Source organism: Lingula anatina, chromosome 2, assembly GCF_051362555.1.
Source record: "Lingula anatina isolate TDL-2025a chromosome 2, LinAna3.0, whole genome shotgun sequence".
NCBI lineage: Eukaryota > Metazoa > Brachiopoda > Lingulata > Lingulida > Lingulidae > Lingula > Lingula anatina.
In genome coordinates this window covers 20,923,369-20,933,580 of record NC_141768.1, presented here as the reverse complement: position 1 = coordinate 20,933,580, position 10,212 = coordinate 20,923,369, and the positions used below count along the sequence as shown (strand labels likewise).

General features: G+C 36.5%; 1 protein-coding gene across 1 annotated transcript; it reads left to right on the top strand.

Annotated features, from left to right (window-relative positions):
* The first annotated feature begins 1,354 nt into the window (after positions 1-1,354).
* LOC106154036 (uncharacterized) lies at positions 1,355-10,179 on the top strand. The gene is made up of 10 exons (XM_013528263.3): positions 1,355-1,512; positions 1,901-4,076; positions 4,389-4,468; positions 4,749-4,816; positions 5,893-6,163; positions 6,452-6,623; positions 6,926-7,182; positions 7,601-7,748; positions 8,166-8,251; positions 8,561-10,179. The coding sequence occupies exons 1-10, from the start codon at positions 1,471-1,473 to the stop codon at positions 8,711-8,713; spliced, it is 3,453 nt and encodes a 1,150-aa protein (XP_013383717.2). The 5' UTR covers positions 1,355-1,470; the 3' UTR covers positions 8,714-10,179.
* Positions 10,180-10,212: the final 33 nt, after the last annotated feature.

The window sequence follows — 10,212 nt, the reverse complement described above, 5'->3', positions numbered from 1 at the left end:
TATTGCATGGCTTTGAATATTTTTTTTAAGCAGTTGTCACTGGTAAAAGCTTATGTTGGCTCTCACATGGATGCAATCTATTATTCAGGGTTATGGTATAATTTTGTACAAATATTATTTTAAACTGTTCAAAATATTTCATGTTTCTCACATGTACGTAATACTGTACTAAGGTGTTGTCCACTTCACACAATTTAAAGTGTTTGCAGTGTTTATATTCAAAAATGGGGATATTATGTTATAAGTGCTCTCAGCTGTTGGATATTGTAATCTCTTTATCTTCGAGGACACCAGAAACTAAGACTTAAGCTGCACTTTTTAAATAAGAGTTAAAAAGAGATGAGATAATAGTAGCATTGCCTGGAGTAACAAAAAAATTTACAGATGAGATAATAGTAACATTGTCTGGATTAACAAAAAAATTATAACTGGCCACAAACAAACAGATAAGCAGACTTATACACTTGCGAATATTTTTTGCAAGTATTAATAATAAGAAGAAAAAAATGACGCTGTTAGTTGTGGTAGCTGCCTTTGCCCATTATACTAATAACAACTGGAACAACCACTTCGAACTTGAATGATCTTGCATTGCACACCATCTGCTTCTCTAACACACTCGCAATACGGGATACTCGCTTCTCTAACACATTCACAATACAGGATGATACGTGATGGGTGGGGGGCTTTTTGTTGTGTCAAACAGCAATTATTTGGTTAGCTTGAAATCATCAGCATTTTTGTAGGTCCACTTTTACAATGAAACCGTAGTTTTGCAACGAACAACTAACTGACTATCCGTCTTGAAATAAATTAGCACGCTACGGGATCGAACCACTGTTTCCACTTGTTTTACATCTAACCAAGCGGGTATTTTGGTGAACACGACGAACTTCTAAACTGACCAGACCAACAGAGAATTACTGCTTTAAATTATAGTCTTAGTGTGTTGGTTTTATTTAAAAAATGAAATGATATTTAATGAAATAATAAGTACTGTTTTAATGTTAAAGGGATAATAACTCTTCGTATGAAATCTGTATTTCACCATAAAAACATTGTGAATGACTCATAAAAATATAACATATTCTGTTTTCCCACAAAAACGGCTGTTATAGCTATTATTCTGATATCTGAGCTTGTCTTTAGACCACGTGACCTCCATTGATAGCTATACTCTGATAAAATCTCTTAAGAGATTTTAACAAAAAACCAAACTTTTTAGAAAAAAACCAGGGACTAACTTTGAATGTAAAAATGGATTCATTAATCATTGGTAAGTATGGGAAAATTGTTGTTTACTCCAGGAAAATTATTTTTTTGGCCGAAACGAAGAGTTATTATCACTTTAAGCTAATCTCTTGCACAATTTTATATGTAACCCAGCACATTTTTGCCGACTCTGCTACGCCGAAAAGCGAAAGGTTGAAGTTGCATGTCTTTTCGTTTTTCTTTTCTGTTCTAAACGTTATGGTTTCTTTGGATAGATCTACGTTGCCTTTTGAAGAGAAGGTATGTATCAAAGTCGTTTCAGTTTTAAAAAGATATTCATTTCACATGGTATTTTTCTGATAATTTGAGATCTTGAAAAAAATAGGGAAACCTGTCGTCAATCTCATGACCCAAAATGAGTCCGAACACAGGTCCTGTGACACACTCAGCATCAAGTACAAAATCAGACTGTCAGTTCTTAAAACAATCGGTCGTTGACAACTTGTCATAGAAAAGTACGTGTTAGTAAGTTATTTCAGTTTGATGTGTGTATCTGTCATATATGTATATTTGAGTATGTACCAGTACATCATGTACTATAAACTGATCGACTTCAATGTGTCTAAAATTAATTGTCGCTGTCAAATATGTTTGTTCACCCTTTGATCATGTGATGTTTTCTTTTAAGCCAATACACGCTGGCTCTATTATCAGTTATGGTGGCAGTGTTGTACCAGTGGTGGAAAGTACAGGAAAAACTGACTGGGATTTTCAGAGACGAGAACATGTGAACTGCAATGAAGGTTATGGAAATGTTGCCCTAGCCAGTAATTATTTCAGTCCTGCAAACTATGTGTCACAACTTGCAGAAAGCTGCACACCATACAGACACCATAATATGTGTGGAAACAACTCATTTGATTACACTGCAGAAGAAACTATTTACAACCAGAACCAAAATTACTCCCAACAGTCACAATTCCCAAGGGACTCTGGTCCTTCCCCATCATGCAATTATACAAGCTTCCAAGATACAGCATTGTTATCTAATCTACCTGATGGATATGGGGTTTGCTCTCAAAGCTTTTCAGCCCCTGTTAGTGAGATCAGATGGACTGTGAATAGAGAGGGGGCAGTGCATAGCTCAACATGGTCTGCTCCCTTGTGCCAACCACATGTTGTTAGTCAACCAGTCTGTACTGATTGGCAACAGCCCTTGAATCTTGACCCAAATGTAATGGTTTGGCCTTACAACCTACCATCCTGCATGTATCAGAGGCCCCATAGAACAGAAATGAGTGAAGCTATCAGTGGGGACAGTGGTGGAAGCCAGCAGCTTGAGAACTTGCAAATTTCAAGGAGCCATGTCGTTCAAGTTTCAGTTGCTGGGGACAACCAGCATGGGAACTCTGTGGAGCCAACAGCAGGGCCTGGGGAAGGTGTGACAATAGGGGACAACTTGCACAACGCAAGAAAGCGAAAGGGGCATACCAGCATATCATGTGACCACACCAGCACATCATGTGACAAAAAGAGGAGATTTGGTGATAGCCAAATGACATCCAGTCAGACTTATGTTGAACAGCAAACATTTGACAGTGCATTCCATGAAGACTTACCAAGTGCCTGTGTAAATGAAGACTTCTCATCGAGTGCTGTGTCAGAGGACATAAGTGAAAATGAACTTCTCATGGTCTCTGGTTGTCCAGTTGCTCCACATTCTCTGGAGCCACCCGTTAACCAACAACAGTTGGAAGAGGTTCTCCCTGAGAACCCGGTTGGCGAGCTAATCCAAGACTCTCCTCTTGCCACTTCAACGCCCCTCAGAGCCAAACCTTGTAAGCTAAATGAGCAAGAAGAGGAGGAGGAAGAAGAAGCTTTACAAGGGGCTGTTTCCAATGCTTCCCAAGATAAAGCCACAGTGGGACCTTATTCTGGAAAAGAAGGCCAGGAGATGGTTAGTGGGCAGATTTCTGAGCCAGTGAAAGAAATTCTTGATCTTATGGAGACTGAGAACATATCTGGGTCTGAAACAATGCCATGGTCTATTTTATCTGTACAAGGTGCTCCTTTACTCCATGCAACTCACAACAAGCAGATGGAGGTAAGTCCAGTTGGCATATCTACTTGTACAAGTAGTGAGCTGTTGAATCCAACCAGTTCAAAATCTAGTCAAGGTAGTTGTGGAACAAACAACAAGCAAAAAGGAGAGGGCCATATTGTAGAAACTGGACTTTCCGTGTTCCCCTTGCCTGAACCAAGAGAGCAGACCCAGTGTGCAGCAGACGACATGAGAAGTTTGATTGATGAGCAAACTGTCAAAAACCAGAAGTACCAGGTTCATGTTGATGACATTACCAAATTAACATACTCTACACATTCTCCTGCTATGTTCGCTGGTGCCACGCTGAGCCCTCCTTATGCTAGAGAAGACATTGGAACTTCAGTCAAACGAGCCTCACCAGATAGCCCCTTGATTCGCCAATTGTTGTCCTTGCCAAATAGATCCTCTACCATTGGTCAATCTTATTTAAGTCAGCCGTTTGTCTCCAATCAGCAACCGCAAAAAGGATTTGCATGTACATTGTCAAGGGGATCAATAGTAGCAGGAAGGAAACATAATCTTTATCAGAACAAAAACTCTGTTGCCCCTTTATTGGATAAAAATGGAGCTCTTTTTGACAAGGTTGTGGGACTGCCCTCTAGTGGTTATGTAGATTGGAACCAACCAAGAGAAGGGAAGAGACCAGATGTGAACTACTTCAGTGGTCAGCCTCTAATGGTCTCTGGACAGAATTGTGACAGCCAGGGGGAAAATGTTCAGATTGGAACAGTTTCACTGCCTCCAGTACCACCATGGCGTGGTATGTTCTTTATTTATTAGCCTAATGGATCATTTCTATTAGTAATCTGTAATGATAGAAAAATTAAGTGAGAACAGTACCATATAGACTTAACTAAGATAACAAAAGTAGATATTTTATTAAGTAATAGCTAGGGTATGACTGTGTATGTAGCATATATTGGGTATGAGACATATGTTTCCTCATGTGTTGAAGATGAGTGAAAAAAAAGCCAAAGTTTATTACTTTTTGATCAAATTTTAACCAAATGATTATGTTGAAAATTTTTTGAGCGTTTATATTTTAGTGTATACTTTATTTTTGTCTAACTAGTTTCTACATGGAAGCAAACCAAAGGAATGCATAAGCCAAGGAATTTTAGAATGAAGGAGCTCCAAATTGGAACTTTTAAGGTAAACATTTCTGTTAATAGAAATGCCAATTATGTTGACCAGTAAACATTGAACTGGTTTGTGATTTTAATCATAAAATAAAGAATTGATTTAATTTATGTGTGTAATACCTTGTCCTTATTTTAAAGATTGGTACATGTAACTCTGTCACATTATTATATAGAAATTTCTTCATCTGTTTGTGCTTTCCTGTAGTAGATATAAGCGCAACTTCTGTGAAACAACTGTGTGTTGATATTTAAACTTGTGATATCCTTCACAGCCTCTGGTTTTCTTGTAGTTTTCTAATAGCAGCATAGAGGGCCCAGTGCCACTGCTAGCTAAAATCAAGCTTATTTTCTCCACCAGGTGTGTGTGTATGCTTGCTTTGTTTTGCACCCTAATTGACTAATCCTTTATTACTAATGATATGCAGCAACGATCCAGTGTTGCAATCAATACCACCAGTCTTCATCAGGTAAATGAGCGTCAGTGACTTAATGGACTGGTCAGGTGGTATCTATAGAGTCTCTATACTCTTCTCATCATTGATATCACACTACAGGGTGAATCAAAATTTTCACCATCTCGTTGATAAGGCTGTATGAACATAAGAAAGTTTAAAGTTGTGACCATGGGTGTGGACAAAACCTGGCTGCTTCGATGGGGAGATCTGTGTATTATAGTTTATGCTCACAAACTAGATTGTTCACATTCTGATTTGTTTTGGGATTTTTATATGAATCAATTTGTTCTTTTAAGCCAAATGCTTGTTATTTTTATTTTAAAGGTCTCCTTTTTGTGTAAAGTAACAGTTCAACATTGCATTTTCTAATTAACATCTGCATGCTTCACTCAATTGGGATATGCTTTTTGTTTGGGGGGGGGTATTTAAAGCCATTTTGAATGATTTTATTGTTACCTATATTGTCAATATTATAAATGCGAAACCACCTACAAACGTCAGGTAATATGTAAATGAGATTCTTAAGAAATCATCTGATAGAGAAATATTCATGTAGCTTAATTTGCTATTGCATGCAATTATTACCATGTGATTCCTAATACCACCATCTATTAATACTAACAAAATTATTATTTGTTGATACCAGCTGCTTTTAGTAAAGCTCTTGAGTGTATTTGGTGTTACTGATAATCTGTTAAGAATTGCATTTTATTGAGGTTTGCAGTTGCTTTTAGGCTGCTTTTATGATATACTAAATGCCTCGTTTGTCCGGATTTTCAAAACTTTTCATCTACAGTTTCATTGTTATTATTATCATCTTTTATGTTATTGCCATTGTATTTCCACTGGATAGAGCTATTTTATTTTATATTTGGAAGTTATATATATTCAATCCAATATATGTTCATATTTCAGTATGCCTGTCTATGCAGTGCCATATCAGGACATTGGCTTTTATAATATTATCTCTCCACTTTAGGAAGCTGGTTTACCAGTTTGAAACGGGCACCTTCCCACATAATAGGAATGTGAAACTTCTGGTTAATATAGAAGTTCCATTCAGCACCATAGTTGGTCTTCATGCCCACTTCAGTACCATCCAGGTGGAAGTGAACAGAGCTCCGTATATTTTTCCTGGTTACAAGCTGGTAACCGAGGGAAGCTCCTACCAACCTTTCTTTCATACCAGGCATATAAATGACCACTGTGATGTCACTGGGGGTCAGTTTAAGACCTGTCCATACCACAAGGTAAGATTATTATGTAATTGCAGAAAAAAAATGAGTAAAAATTATTATTAAAGTTTGAAAAGTACTGCCACTGGGGACTGATTTGCAGGGGTCATTTCGCAAATAAGCAGCAAGGTGGTCCAGCTACTTATCAAGTACATTGGAATTATCTAAAGATATATATGTAAACAGAAGGAAGTAAAGACTTCACTTCTGCTTTACTTTGAACTTCTCAACAAACAGTAGGTGTTCTCTTTAATGTGATTTAATATAAATTCTTATCTTTGTTCACATTGCCATATCTTACAGATAACTTTGAAGATGAACACGGCTTTAAACTTCAAGAAATATTTGTCTGGTTTTGATGAGAGACTAGATGGATTGTTTAAGAAGCCATTCATTGAGCTCACTGGCAAAACTCTGCCAGTTGTTTCAGGGTTTGGGGAAGGAAATAACATTTATCCTGGCATAGATTTTTCTAGTAGGTTCCTGTTGTTCATGTTGTTTTTCTTCTTATATTCTCTTTCATTTTCCACTGGTTTTGTAATACCTCTTAACTTACCAAGTGAATATACATTAGATTTTTAAGTTAATTAATTTTGTCTCAAATAATGGCTGTAATTCTGTTGATTTGCCAAATGTTAATTTCTAATGCTTTAGAGAGAAGTTCTAATGATAATACACACGTACTCAGTACCTGAAGAATGACATCATTTGACACTTCAAAGGAATTTTACTCAAATATTGTCATATGAGGAAACCAAAAGCATGTTCTCCTTTCAGATCCTATTGAAGAACCAACAAAGACCCCAGTCATGCTTACATCACAGTTAGAAGGCAGTGCCAGATGTGAATGCACTGTGTCTGGTGCAGAGGGAGGCATTTGCTCCACCCTGTCATGTGGATGCTTGTCTTTGGGAAAGAAATGCAGTGATTGCCAGTGTATTGGGTGCACAAACCCTTTGAATATCCTCACTCAAGTTGGCATTGGACTGCAAGAAATACAAGATGACCCTTGTTTATTTCAAAATCTGACCAAGGTGGGTGATCAGTGTAAATGATTATATGATGCTCCAACAGGTGTTTGTGTGTTTTAAGTTTTTAAAAAAATGAATTTAATGAAGATCATATTTCATAGAGCTTATTAAATTCTATCAAAGTTTAATTAGATTTTATTTGAAAGCATAATTAATATAAACCTTTTTGTCCTATGACTTCACCTCTTCACATCCTATTAGGAAAACTAGCGGATGTTTCTGTGATGTAATTGAAACGCTGATGATATATTTTTGATAAAATTAAAATAGATTTTCATTACACTAGATGAAATTTCAACTCTTGTTAACCTCTCAGATGCATCTTTGTCCTTGAAACCTTACATCCAGTAGCTCAGCTTTTCCTTCAGTTGTGTTAATATAACCAGTTTTGCAAACTGATCCATTGCCATTTTGTCACCAGATTCAGAACCTTCCCCAGTATCTGGAGTGTAACATACATTTCCCCTGCTGTGGATGTAGTGCCAAGCTGAAGTACTGTATCCCCTCCACAGTGCTGTGTCCCAACTATCCTGCTTGCAAACAGGCATACAAGTACTCTTGGTGTATAGGTAATACATTATGATTGATCACAAATATATAAAATATGGATATTGATAGTTAAAGGATTAGTGAAAATGGCTAGTTCAATTTCATCCCTTTGCTCCATCCATAATGAAGACAAGTATAGTTGTACAGCAGTTGGCACAGATGAATTCGGGTTCAAACTTAAAAATTGATACAGAGGAGATAGTTTTCCCTTTCGAATAAAGATTTTTTCAATATTCAAATGACCATTATAAGGCACATGCCTGACAACATATCATTTGCATAACCATTCCTTCTGAACATACTGGAACTGTTATTTACTTTTTATGCACATAAACGGTATTGTTTACTTGCAATTTATTTAAGATAATTAAAGAGTTACATTTTCAAGTAGAAAGCAGACACAAACTGTGCAGTATCATTACTTGATTTGTCTTCAGGTGAGTTGTGCAGTGAAGTAGACAGCCCCAGGAATCATTGTGTTGAATGCAAGTACTGCAGGAGAACTGGAGATGTGCATTGTCAGGTAGACAGTACAAAATTACATAATGACAAATTAAGGAAGGATTTTTGGCATTTTCCTTCCAAATTGACTAACAGCTCTTTTAATGATATTTGAATTAATATTTTACAGCAGCATCATGAAAACATATTGTACTGGTGGTAAAGAGTATTGAAAGCTCAGGAAGTGGCATTTGTGTGTGTGAACATCTAGCTAATGCTATTTTATACTCCTGCTGTGCTTATGCATCCATCTTATATTGGACAACAAAATGACAAGTGGGTTGAAAAGGTTGGGGCACATAGTGCTTTAATTTCATTTTTTCTCAATCAGAAGTGCAAGAGATGTTACTTCTCAGGGCCAGGTGGATTCCGTTGTCCAGGATGTACGGAGACGGACCTAAACAGTAGCTCTCCAAACCACCTGATAGACCTGTTTAATGCCATGGTGACAGACATGAAGACATGGAACAGTGACACTGCTTAAATGTCATTTGGAAAAGGAAAGGACTGTCTTGTCAACATGATGACAGGCTTGGACCACAGGAAAAAGGGACAGGAAATATGTGTTAATGTGATTTGGTTGGAAAAACTAATCGTCGATAGTGACTGTGCATTTTGGTTTGACTAAAGGGCTTTGTATACCATTGTAACTGTGAACCATGGCAACAGGGATTTGTTACCTCTTGTTTACATGGAATATTTGACACCTAGAAAAAGTCCTATCAGATGCATAGGAGTTTTGTGATACAGTGATTTGTCAGCTCTTGTTTACATGGAATGTTTGAAACCTAGAAAAAGTTGTATTAGATATATAGGACAGTTTTGTGGCAACAGTGATTTGTTACTTCTAGTTTACATGGAATATTTGACACCTAAAAAAGTGGTATTAGATGTATAGGACAGTTTTGTGGCAACAGTGATTTGTTACCTCTAGTTTACATGCAATATTTGACACCTAGAAAAAGTCTTATGGGATGTATAGGACAGTTTTGAGGTGCAGGTGACATTTGAGTTTGCCTGTTTATATAGTGATCGGCCTCTTTTTTTTTCCTCTTTGCAAGATCATGATATTAGTGAATTATTTTTGGCTGGTCCTCCTCAGACATATAGTGATACCAATGACAGACAACAGTAATGATTTAATGTTAAAATTTGCAAAAATTCTTGTTCTTAGTGGTGATGGCATGGGCCTAGAAATGTGTAGGGACATACGGATTACTTTTCTCTATGAACTGTCTAGATTTTACATGGGTTTTTTTAAAGTAACATTTACAAACGTCACAGATACATGCTTCTATTCCAGTTTATTGGATTCTTTGTATAGGTTGATTGGTATCTTAAAGTGCTTTCGAGTTTTTAGAGACTTTTTCATTGAGCTTAGAATAGACTTCTGACTTGCTTATCAAGATTCTAGTTAAATGTAGACATAGATTTTTCTTGCTTTGTATTAATGTCCTCACCAGTCTATCATTGATTAGTGTAGGTATCTTTTTGAACATCCCCCCATTTTAACCCAAGTTACAGTATATAATTTTTTTGTTGTTGTTGTTGAAGTAGACCCATCAAACACTACCAAGGTGGGTTGTCATATTAAAGGGATAACAACTCTTCGTATGAGAAATATATTTTACAGTAAAAACATTGTAAACAACCCGTAAAAATACCGGGGGTATATTCTATTTTACCACAAAAATGGCAGTTGAAGCAATTATTCTGAAATCTGCACTTGCCATTGGACCATGCGACCTCATAGATGGCTCTACTCTAATAATCTCTTAAGAGATTATTACAAAAAAAAAACTTTCTAGAAAAAAAAACTGGGACTAACTTTGAATTTAGAAATGGATTCATTAACCATTTGTAAGTATGGGAAAATTGTCTACCCCAGGAAATTCATTTTTGCCAAAATAAACAGTTTTTGTCCCATTAAATTTTAGACAAATATACAAACTTGTTTGTTATCGGTTCTAGATTATTTAAATA